Source organism: Amblyomma americanum, chromosome 9 (assembly GCF_052857255.1).
Source record: "Amblyomma americanum isolate KBUSLIRL-KWMA chromosome 9, ASM5285725v1, whole genome shotgun sequence".
Lineage (NCBI taxonomy): Eukaryota > Metazoa > Arthropoda > Arachnida > Ixodida > Ixodidae > Amblyomma > Amblyomma americanum.
Window position 1 is genome coordinate 30502971 of NC_135505.1, and position 12297 is coordinate 30515267.

Consider the following 12297-nt stretch of genomic DNA (forward strand, 5'->3'; position numbering starts at 1 on the left):
GCACACGGGAAGCCAAGTTAAGACACGTGAGGGCATGATTATTTTTTAAAGTAATCTGAGCGCCGAGTTGTTATGGCAAAGAAAGTTTCTGAATGTCGTCCGCTGCTTTAGCAATCTACCGTAACTAATCAAGACCAAGCCATGCCGTCATGACCGTGAGGGCTGAAAGCAGCGCAGGCAGTGCAGCCATACTTTTTGTTACAACCGGATGAAGCTTACTGGAGATTTGGTTATCATTAAGCTCAGTCCAGCTAAGTTCTCTGCGGTACAAAGGAATCTTTCATTAATCTACGGTTACCTCTGTCCGGCGTCATCTGGGCGCGCGTAACTCACTACAACCTAGAGCTAATCTTTGCCCTCGTTGGTATCTATTCTGTTCCCTAAATACAGACCGGTTATTATCCATTCTGCGCATTACATGCCCTGCCCGCTGAACGGCTTCCAAAATCCCAGGCAAAAGTAAAGCAGCCAAACTTAAAGGAACCCTAAAAGGATTTTGATGGTCATAATCAGTCTTTATTTGTCGATATATTACATATGCAACATACTAATCCAACAGGTCCGTGCATGTGGCCTTTGTGAGTACTCTTGTCAAATTTTAACGCTCTACTTAGAATCTACAATTTACAATTAATTTTGTTTAAAATTGCTGCTAGTAGCAGATTATGCCGAAACCTCACTGCGCGTTCTTAGCCTCCTCTGCTCCGATGACGTGAATTGAAAATCTGGCCAATCCTTCTAATTTTGGGCATGCCCAAATGACGTGGGCTGGACGGGATGCGCCTGTTTCCTTCTTTTTTGCTTTGGCGTCTATGAGTTGAGGGGGAGATGAGAAGCATTATTTTTAATTGTCAATGTCCTCGTTTTTTAATGAAACTAGCTTTAAAATGTTTGCTGCGGCAGGTGATAGAATACCGATCGTTCGTGCACTTTTCTTAACCCCCGTCAATAGCATTTCATGATCTCTTTATGCACGCAGCCTAGCGTAGCTGTTTGTTGTCCCACGTAACGTTTCTCTTTTGCAGGCGTACGACAAATACTACCGTTCCAAGCGTGGCCAGCACGGGTTCCAACTGGCGCCCATCCTGAATCGACTCAAGTCCAAGGGGTACATCCGCCTCCGCAGCAGTGACCCGGACGACCCGCCTATCATAAACCCTTGCTACTTCACCCATCCGGAGGACATCAAAGTGGCCGCGCAAGGCAGGTGTCTCGGCCGTGCACTGAGGAACGCTGGCTTCTCTTGCACAGAAGCCAACACGCACTCACACAATTTAACTAGGCTTGGCACAGGTTTTGCATCAGTTCTGTACTGCCCTAGTGTCATCACTTAAGCGTGGACACTTGTGTGGTTTCGCTTCTATTGCTCACAGAAACACTGACGATGGAACGCGACCTCGGAAATACCAGCCTTCCAAACTCTGATTCTGCCTTCTCTTTAGAGAGATAGACAAAATGATACAGTAGGAAAGATGCGGAGGCTAACCAGCAGGTTTGGGTCGGCTGTCGTGTAGTGTGAGAAGAAAAAAAGTGGAGATATTATCAGATAAAAGAGAGGGAGAGCTAAGATGAAGGGCATCCATTAAGTTCATGCGCACGTCGATGTTATAACGTGTGATGTAAGCGCGACGTCCTCTTCTCTGTCTCATTAGGCCTCATTGTGCATTCCTTTTAGTAGGTTACCCGGACCGCATTTTTGGGAAGTTCCGCTGTAGAAGCTTCGAGGTAGTTAAATACCTAGTCAAGCAGTGGTAAGCGCAAGCGTGATAACATTGCACGATACGAGTCATGTAGGCGTGGTTTTCGTGGCTTCACGCAGTACGGATTTCAGCAACGAATCAAAAGAAGCACTTCTTAACGTGCTTGACACAGCATGCCCTTTGCCTAGCAGCCTCGTAACTGGGGTACGTTTCTTTTCTAAAAACTTAAAATACATGTGAGGAAACACGATCAAAAAGAACTTCTTCAGGATAGGAGGCCTTTGGAGCCGTCCGCTGCCTCCTACTGTGAAAGCACTCGCCTAAACATGCTTGTTGGACCCTAACTTGAGCATTGTAGCATTCATACTGGCCTTCATCTGGATAATCTGAAAACTTTGTGCTGCTTTGTTTAGAGCCACACTTCAAGGATCGAATGCAACTATTTTTCCTCATAAGCTAACATCGCGACCAGACTAACCAAACTAATGCAACTACATAATACAAAAATTTGTCCCAGTGTGAACAGGACGGGGACAACTACAGAGAACGATCAACACAGGACGAGCGCTGCACTTCCAACTGAAAGTTTATTGAAAAACCGAAGCTTAAGTACACAGTCCTACAGGTCATCTTGTGCAAATCAATCAGTTTTCTAAAAATACTATTTCTTTATCATGCAGAACTAAAGACGGTGCGCTGATACACTGACTGCCTGCTAGTCTCATATCGATATGCCTCTACGATTTCTTTTTTCACTTAATTTCACGCACGCCCAAAAAATTTGGTTTTTAGAAATATCATATTTCTAAAAACCATCGCGTTCATGCAGGAAGGAGAGAACTTCCTCGCATTCTTTCTTCTGTTGTGTTTGCCCGTTTGAAATGGTGCGTTTGGTGTGGTCATAGCCGGGCTTGTTAGGCCTGTTGTGTTGCCGGCGGCGTTGTGATTTCCGCGGCGTGCAGCGTTGTTGCTGCGGTTGTCGTTGTAAGATGTCCGGCAAGAAGTACTTTCAAGTGTTCATACCAAGTTATTCGACGGATTTTCCGTGCATTCAGAAATCTCGCAAGGGTGAAAAATATGCTTTCTGCACTGTCTGCCGCTGTGATCTGAACATTGCGCACGCCGGTCGTCGGGACATCCTCCTGCATCTCGGAACAAAGAAGCACAAGGACTCGGCGCAGATCGTTGACACCAACGAGAAGCTCGGTGGATATTAGCGCTTCGGTGGACCAAGGCACTATTCGAGCGGAATGCCTTTTCACAGCTTTCTTCATCGAGCACAACGCGCCATTCACTGCTGCAGACCATGCGGGAGACCTCTTCAGGAAAATGTTTCCGAACTCCAAAGAGGCAGTGGCCTACGCTTGCGCTCGTACAAAAACGGCTGCAATCGCCAAGGAAATGGCCAATCAACAGGTCAGTAGTGTTGTAAGCTGTCTTCAATCCGGACCGTTTTCGGTCGCTACCGACGGGAGCAACGACGCTGGCAATGATGCAAAGCTCTACCCGATTGTTGTCACATTCGTCGACGGCATTGTTCGTACTGCTTTGCTAGCAATGCCTACACTCGAGGGAGACTCAACTGGACGGAACATTGGTGCACTTGTTGTAGACACGCTGAAGGCCAACAACGTGCCTGTACGGAACTGCGTCGGCATGGCGTGCGATAACGCGCCAGTGATGATCGGATCTAAGAATGGGGTTGCTGCTGCTCTCAAAGAAAACCATGAAAACATTGCCATCCTTGGATGTTGTTGCCATTTAATCAGTTTGGCAGCTCAGAAGGGTTCGGCCTGCCTTCCTATAAGTGTGGACGAGGTGCTGATTGATGTCTACTACTACCTGGAGAAGAGTTCAAAAAGGAAAGACAAACTGAGAGCTTTTCAATGCTTGCATGATGTAGAGTCAAAAAAAAATCCTGAAACATGTCAACACGCGTTGGTTATCTCTTGGTAGGAGCTTGAAACGGCTTGTTGAGCAGTGGCAGCCACTGCTCAGCTTCTTTCACAGTGAAGTGAAGCCATCGAAGAAACCCTTGGAATCACCATGTGAACAACGAAATCCAGAGATGGACTCTCCGAAGTCGACGCGGACAGCAAAAATCGCACATCAGAACAAGCGACCAAGGCTGGACATCGATTCAGCTCCTTCGCAGCAAGCTCTGAAGCAGCAAGTGGCCAAGGTCTTAAATAGGCAAGAAAGACTTTTCATGTTCCTTTCATCAGATGTCAACAAGGCATACTGCGCCTTCTTGCTGTCAGTCATACCAGAATTTGAAAAGACAAACACCTTTTTGCAGTCTGGAGCTCCCCAAGTACATGTGCTTCTGGAAGTTTTGAACAGCCTGCTCAGGGAGATTTTACTGCGGTTCGTGAAACCATCTGTTATCAAGAGTAGTTGTGAGCTGACAGATATTGATTACAAGTCTTCTGGCAACCAGAGGGATGATGATGACCTTGTAATCGGCAGCCAAACTCTACAAATCTTAGAAAGGCTGAAGATTGCTGACAAGCAACAGTTTCTTACACGAGTAAGATTTTTTTGTGGTGGTAAGCGATTACATCATCCTGAAATTCCCCTTGAAGTCAGAGATTCTGAAGAAAGCAGAAGTGGCAAGGCTTTCCAGCATTGTGACAGCAAAGTTTGCTGATGTCACGTACTTCATCAATCGCTTTGCAGTTCTTGCCAGTTTCTGAGGGGCAGGATGATGACTCGGACCTGGATGACATCCAGCCCAGTTAAGCAGCCTTCAGCTCAAAGAACTTCCAGTACAAGTAACTACACAGGTGCGGATAGACGAGCAGTGGCATGCTATTGCCAGTATTCAGGACATTGACCGTACTTTTATGTATGATACGATCTCAAAAGTTATGTTAGGGATTCTGACTCTCCCACACAGTAACGCAGACTGTGAAAGAGTGTTCAGCAAAGTGAAGAAGACTTGCACTCAGTTTCGCTCATCCATGTCAGAAAAGAGCCTAGAACAGCTGTTAGTTGTGAAATGTAAGGAGTCTGTAGTCTGTCACAATCAGGTGCTCGACAAGGACTTTCTGAGGAAGGCAAAAGCAGCAACATCCTCAGTGTTGTCCCAACCTTTCACTTCGAAGACATCTTTCTGAAGTTGTTTGCGTGATGTATTGAAACACCAGTTGAAGTTGCTTTGTTTTCATAGCCAAATAAAAAATTTGATGTACTAAAACATAATTTTAGTATTTTTCACCGAATTTTAGTATTTCTTGGCATCCTCTATAGTAGATTTAGCATCGTCGGGTTGGCAGGTCTGAATATGGGTTTGCATTTGCAGTACCGACAATGCACGGCAATGCCTGTAGAACTGTACTTAAGCATCGGTTTTTCAATAAACTATATGTTGGAAGTGCAGCGCTCTCCCGGTGTTAATGGTTCTCTGTAGTTGTCCTCGTCCTCTTGGCGCTGCGATAAATTTTTGTAATATGTATCAACAACGATTGGCCCAAACTTCAGTACTTCGGCAATGCAACTAAACTAACATTAGGAAATCGTGTTTTGTCACTCAGCATAAAATAATTGATTTTTGTCTCGTACTTCACAAACTGACTGGCGTTAAAAGCCTGGCACTTGCCCTCTTAGAAGATAGCCCACTACGCAAACAAAGCCGATCGAATAAGATATCGTCAGTTCAGCAATTAAACCTTTCGAATGTACGATGTCTGTTGAATTAGACTTGTAGGCACACGGTTCCGGGTTTATGATGAAACTTTAAATGCAATTAAACGGCACACAAACGGTCCAACTTGCTCAGTGCCTCGTGCATTTCATTATAATTTAGCATTACAGCCAGCGAACACTGATAACATTACACCATGTGCAGGTTGCAAACACAATATTTCTCTTGTTCAAGAGAGCTCCGCCGCGTTAAATCATCTTTTATAGTTCGACATGACGTGAGCGCCTGTGGGTGTTGGTCAAAGGAAACTGCACAAAGCTCACTAAGCTGTAGCACTAGTACTCTGTCCCCTCTACGGTTTGGTTCATGAGGTTCAACGTCCCAAAGCGACTCAGGCTATGAGGGACGCATTATTGAAGGTCTCCGGAATAATTTAGATCACTTGAGGTTCTTAAACGCGCACTGAGATCGCACAGTACACGGGCCTCTAGAATTTCGCCTTCCTCGAAATTCATCTGCCGCAGCCGGGATCGAACCCGGGAACTCCGGCTCAGTAGTCGAGCGCCCTAACCACTGAGCCACAGTGGCGGTCCCTTCTACAGTCCGGTATTGTTCGACAACCGCATACGCCATAGCTTCAGGAAGGACATAATGACGACGTGTCCACGTCGGTGGCGTCTGCAGGCGCCCGAAAGGCCGTGGATATCCTGGAGACCGAGGCGTTCGGCAAGTTGGGCACCAAGCTTTGGAACATCCCTTTTCCGGGCTGCGAGGAGGCGGGCGAGATGTGGAGCGAACCCTACCTCGAATGCCTGGCACGCCACCACACCCAGACAGTGTGGCATCCGTGTTGCACATGTCCCATGGGAGAGGACGACCACGCCGTGGTCGACAGCAGGCTCAGGTACGCAGACAAACATAAACGCCCTCCAGTCGTTTTCCAGCCATTTTCCCCTGTGGTAGAAAGTGATGAGATTAAGAAGTTTGCGGGAATAGTGTGGACGCAGTTGTGACAGGAGAGGATTAATTGGAGAGGTATAGGAGAGGCATTTGTTTTGCAGTAGGCGTAGTCAGGCTGATGATGATGATGCGGATGTCTTAACTGGTTAGTAGTCGCGTCTTAAAGGTTCGCAACGACTTGCAGGTGCGGATAAAAGTAAACGAAGAGCACTGTTGCCGTCGAACACTTTTTACGTGTTTTTAAATTGAAACTGTAAGTTGTGGTTTGAACATGCTTATAGTGGTGACCACGGTGGTTTCTCGTGGCTGGACTAGGATTCCCCATTTCTGATAGGAAGGACGTGATTGCACTGAAAATGGAACAACGTGATCTGCTTTTTGCTTACATTTGTCCGCACCTGTTAAGCTTTGGGAAATCTAAAGAGCCCAAAGCGTTTGCTTTTATGCCGTGTAACGGGGCTGTGGTTGCATCCGTGGAAGGCATAACATTTGGCGGAGTGGGAAAGCTGTCTCAACTTCAAGAGAGTGGCAATGTTGGGACATAAGAGCATAATCCCGAAGCCAATCTTTTGCGCATTGAACTTTTGACATAGAGTACATAGCAAGTCGCCTTTGCGCACACTACGGCGGTCAAGGTCCTCGAAGGAAATAAAATACACAGTGTCAGCAACAATTATTTAGGCAGCAGGTGACCAATTTTGAGTTAAGGCTCTTGGTCGTCCAGGAGGAGTCATTTAGACACTTTCCCTATGAAGTCATTTGGCGCCTATGCCAGCTCATGAGCTTGAACACACCACCCAGTTCATTCCCATTGGGCATCAATTTCGTGTTATACAATCTTTGTGGTATGCCTTTAGCCTTATGCTAAGGCAATGACTAGTTCTAAACGGCAAGATATCATCGATCACCTTTTTAACGCAACATCGTTAAGGATCCCGCTCAGCAGAGAACCCGGCTTCGTAGTTGGCATGTCGTGAAAATCCAGATTGGTTGAGAGGGTTGAGATGTCACAGTCACATGACCTTGCGCGAGTTACTGAAACACCCCACAACGATTGAAAGAAAAAGGTCTAGCCTGCACTCGAGCTGCTGCTTCTTGGGTCGTGAGTCAGGCACAATACTTTTCGGCTACTGCCGAACCCATGTTCAACTTGGTTAAAGGAAGGCCTTTTGCGTCTTGCACAGAAAAAATAAAATTGAATGACAAATAAAATAAAATAAAGAACAGTGTCTGTGTCTGCTAACTCATACGCAAAAAGGACCTCATGTCGCTGAAGGGACGCATTAAGGCTATCGCGTCATGCCCTTATGGCGGAGCAATTTTGTCCCCAATTTTCTGGAGTTCATTCATTCGCATCTGCGCGTGCAGGGTCCGTGGCGGAGTGCAGTCGCTTCGCGTGGTGGACGCATCCGTGATGCCCACCATCGTGACAGCCAACCTGAACGTGCCTGTGCACATGATTGCCGACAGGGGTTCCCTGCTTATCCGCGAGGACCACGCCACCTCCTCCTCCGCCTCTACTGATTCTTCCCCTCTCTGGCCCTGGCCTCCCCGGAAGTGAATCTCTGTGTCCAGCAACGACTCCACGCCACTGTCCGCAAAGCCGCAGGAAGCTCATTCTTTGTTACCTTCTTCTCTGGCTGCTCTCACATTTCAAAAAGGTTCGTTAGCACGGCTGTGAAGTAATAAAAACTGCACTTGCAACGAATGCGACCGCTAAGCATCAACTGACATCAGGGAGAGAGCCGCCATGGTGGCTCGGTAGTTATCGTGATCGCCTGCTTATTGCAAAGAAGTAGGTTTGATCGAGGGCGCGTCGGCCGCATTTCGATGAAGGCGAAATTCTGCAGGCCCCTGTACTGTGCGATTTCAGTGGACGTTAAAGAACTCCAGAAGGCAGAAATTAACCGGAGCCCTCCACTACGGCGTCTTTCATAGCCTGAGACGTTTTGGAACATTAAACCCAATGAACCAAAGCAAACGTCAGGGAGAACTTCACTTACCGCTCAAGGTGTTCAAGTAAATTCATAAAAAACGTCTTTTGGTGGTGTCAGAGCCATGTTTGGCAATACAGTGCCGAATGTTTGCTCAAGAATAACTTCATCACCTGCAAACGAGAGCGACAATTCTTTATATCTGCGAGTATTGGAAGACGCCGAAACAGCGCAAGGAAAACACAAACAATGGATGCAAATAAGGTGTACTAGTAGCCAGGGTTGTTCTTTTCGAAATTAAGTAGCAGCTGGACGACTGCCGCATGAAAGTGGCAGTATTTTGTCTCTGGCGGAGTTCAAAACAACTGAACCTAAATGGTGGACAAGTGTAGGACTGAATAGTCACACTGCCCTTTGGTACCCCATTTTGTAAGCATTTGTTGCCGAATGCATTAAAAACAGTTTGCAGCCCTCAGAGCTAGCAGCGAACTTTTCAGGACCTTGCTCCTTCGGCGCCACAGCCGTTGTAATGTGAAAAGAATGTACAGCGTAGAATTATCTCAGCAATAAAATAGAATTCGGCACCAAATGACTTCTGTAAGTCAGGAAGCCATCGTCGCTTTGAGAAACATTCTATGCGAATTTGGTCCGCGCGGATTCCAAGTCATCGAAGCGGTGTTACATATTGGTCTCTGATAATGCCGAAAATTCTGCACAAGATTCGCAAGAGAGTCATCGCGATGGGCGCCTAGCGCTCTAACAAATGAGAAGAAGCTGATGCGCGTTAAGTGGTAAGAATATAATGCTGCCCGAATTATGTGAACAGAACCCAAGATAGACACTCTTTATCTTAAAGTAACTGGCTGCGAGACCATAGTTAATTTTTTCTCTGATGCTTCGACAGTAGTTTTATATTTTGCTAGAAATGATGAGGCAAAAATGTATAGCGACTGTTATCTGCGACTACTTGGCGTCATGACGAAAATCTGGCAAACGAACGTTTGGTTTTGAACCAAAAGTTTGGATTTCAACAGCTTTGGGCCAGCTACAAGGAGAGCAGCCAAGCGCAGGACTGCGGAATATTGTTTCGTTTCATGACTACGTGTACAACCAAAGTCACCATTCACTTCCTGGACTCGACAATGGCTGCAGTTAGTATACTTTCCACAATGGCTCAGTGGTTATGTCGCTTGCCTGCTGAAAACAAGGTCATCAGATTGAATCCCGGTTGCGAAATGGGAAAACACACTTTTGCTGTGGATTTCCGAGCCCTTTCAAAGACCCAGATTGCTCTAACTTAATCCTGAGCCGCCCAAAACGGCGTTCCTGATAGCTGATGTTGAACTTGCAGAAGTTAAACTCCATATACTATCCGTGCCAAGGTTCTGACTCACCCACCCTACAGTAGTGACCTGACTCAGAATGGTGGCTTTTTGTTTTCTTCCCTACAATGAACAATCGTATGCGCTGTAATAACCCATCGAGCACTGAATAAATTTTTCACTCCCTGAAGTGGGAACTCACGGCACGCAAATATTATCAGTCAGAAGCAGCGCTTTCAAAAACTGTTTACAACAGTGTTTACAATAGTGCCCAAAACATAGAATGGAATGATAACAAATTCTAGAAATCAAGGTTAAAACAATTTTGAGCACTCCGTCTAGAGTGCCACAAAACTATCATACTGTCCGTCCTACAGAAAACAGCTGCTCTAAGCCACTCTCGTTTAATAATATTTAGACCATATTACCCTCGCTCATGAGCACTAAACTAAAAAAAAATTGAAACCACGACTTTAAGCTGTCATAGAAATGCAGTAATCGAAAAACAGGGCTGTTTTGTGAAGTTTAAGCATAATGAACGGCGCAAATGGACCAGAACGAGGAGATAATAAGTACGTGTTAAATCAGCCTCGGTGACCTAGAGTAACCCAAATTACTCGCCGATTGTCCATACACGCTATCAAATGTTTGCGAGTTTTGTTCTAACGTTCGTAGTCAGCTTGCCCACCAGGTTAAGCTAGCTCGTTTTCTTTCCTGTTCCTTGTCGCCACGCATCCACCTTTCTACAACCTAACGCTCTCGTGCTGAAGGCATCCCACTGATGTCCTAGATGGCTCCTAGCTTGGGGGACTATTGCAGCACACAATGGTGTCATCGCATATGTTCAACATGCGCACAAAAATATTCAATGGCTTTTCACGTCACAAAGATACCGCAAATTTATTCTTTGTAAACATCTATTGCCTTTCTCCTCAGCAATAGAATTGCAGAGAGCACATTTTTGTAAACAGGTAATGGCTGTTCTATTGTGATCGCCGCGAGAAATGTTGCCAAATGAGGCCAACTAGTCGCCGCATTGCACCGGAAGCGACTGGCGTCTCACGCTTGCCGCACTACATCCACGACAACGGGCACCTTGAGGACTTTGCGCAGGAAGTCGGTCCCGACCGTGTGGTTCGGAGCCCAGGCGATCACGTGAAGCCCTTGGGCGCGCCATGTGCGCACGCTGTCGGCGCTAAGCGTGTCTCTGCGCATCATAAGGGCCGAGACGCCAGTCACGTGAAGGACCAAGCCACCGGGAATAGTCATCTCCAGGATCCAGTCGACGGTCTTCGCCAACCAGTGCACAGGCAGTGACTGGAAGCGCGCGTGGGTGCATTCCGTGTCCTTGTACGCAATGGAATACGGCCGCCAGCTCAGCGCCGTGACGATTCGCGGGTTGCGCTTGCGTAGAAAGTACAAGAACCACTGGGAGGCAGATGAGACGACTGCTCGTCGGTACAGCTCGGGCCGCTCGGTGAATACTTCGTGGACTGCTACCAAGACGCGTGGGTCAAAATCATCTGCGTGAACGATGAGCCGTAGGCCAAGGCGAAGGCACTCCTTGACACTTTCTTGGAGCGTCGGCGCTAGCTCCCCTCGTCCGTCTACCCTCGGGAGTGTTGGCTGCGGGCTGGCTGCATCCACATCGCCAAGGTGCGCCGTATGCAGGTGTACCGTGTTTTCGTGGTTACCATACCACGTACGCTCGAAGGTGCTGTCGCAGAAGAGTACCGCGACGCCCTCTCGAGTGGTGGTCACGTTCAGCACGACTCCAGAGGCGCCGTTGCGCTTCGCCTCGCCGATGGCGGCTACGAGGTTCTTAGCTGAGCGGAGCAACCCACCGTGATGCGCGAAGACAGGTGGCAGAGCCGGGTCATCACCGAGGATCACCTCAGCGGCCAGCTGGTCTGCAACGCGCGGGATGGATGCTCGCTCGATGTACAGGCAGAAGAAAGCCGTGGCGATAACGGTCACATAGAGACAGCCCATTTCCTGCTACGGTGAAACAACCGAAGAAATGGGCTTTGCTGTCCACGGTCCGAAAGCCTCCCACTGGAGCAAATCAGCGTGGACCTCGCGAGGTGCATCGCGCCTGAGCGGTCTTATAAGCACGTCATTTTTACCTTGCAGTAAGCCGAGTTGGCGATGGCGACGCAACCGACCCACCGCGTGCTTCTTCTTCTTCTTCTTCTCCGCACCATATCTGCTGTTTGCTCCATATTTTTGTGAATTTATTATCTCGGCACAGCAGCCGGATTTACTTAACATCCCTGCAAGTAAATATAACCTGGACCACGTTTCAAGAAAAAAAATTGGTCCCTGAAAAGTTTTCTTCGTGAGTAAAATAAGGACCGGATTTGTCTCAACTCCAACAGAAACGGACGATCGCAGCGCTTTCCGTTCATCCTCGATTCTCTTTTATTCTTCACGTGTACCGTCTTTTTCTAGCAGCATGTGCAAATCGGTGCCGTTGCAAGCGTCAGCGACTGTAGATTAGAGATCTAAGCACCAGATATGCGTTAGGCGTCTGCAAGCTGGCCTTTCGACGCCAGTGAGCGTGGTGGCGCTAGCTTCTCGCTTCAGTATCCGTTCGATTTTAGTGCCCTGACACTAGATGTGTCACTATAGAAAATGCTGTTATGTACAGGTAGAGCTCGGAGTAACTCGGGTAAACTCCAGTAAGTTCGGAGGAGCGCCGCTCTAGCTGCAGCCGAATGAAGAAAGGGTGAGAA

The 12297-nt window shown here is 47.5% G+C and overlaps 2 protein-coding genes and 1 pseudogene across 2 annotated transcripts in view; 2 read left to right on the forward strand and 1 right to left on the reverse strand.

Annotated features, from left to right (window-relative positions):
- The window catches only part of LOC144103980 (L-sorbose 1-dehydrogenase-like), a 98396-nt gene extending 90420 nt beyond the window's left edge, over positions 1–7976 (forward strand). The window contains exons 10-12 of the mRNA XM_077636729.1: positions 1026–1203; positions 6031–6250; positions 7675–7976. Of these exons, the coding sequence (XP_077492855.1) occupies positions 1026–1203; positions 6031–6250; positions 7675–7867 (591 nt within the window). The 3' untranslated portion in view covers positions 7868–7976. The remainder of the gene's footprint in view (positions 1–1025; positions 1204–6030; positions 6251–7674) is intronic.
- LOC144105065 (uncharacterized) lies at positions 2690–4819 on the forward strand (annotated as a pseudogene).
- A 2460-nt stretch (positions 7977–10436) lies between the features above and the next one.
- On the reverse strand, positions 10437–11833 carry LOC144103273 (glycerophosphodiester phosphodiesterase 1-like). The gene is made up of 2 exons (XM_077636037.1): positions 11689–11833; positions 10437–11472 (listed from the first exon to the last, which is right to left on the reverse strand). The coding sequence occupies exons 1-2, from the start codon at positions 11831–11833 to the stop codon at positions 10622–10624; spliced, it is 996 nt and encodes a 331-aa protein (XP_077492163.1). The 3' UTR covers positions 10437–10621.
- Positions 11834–12297: the final 464 nt, after the last annotated feature.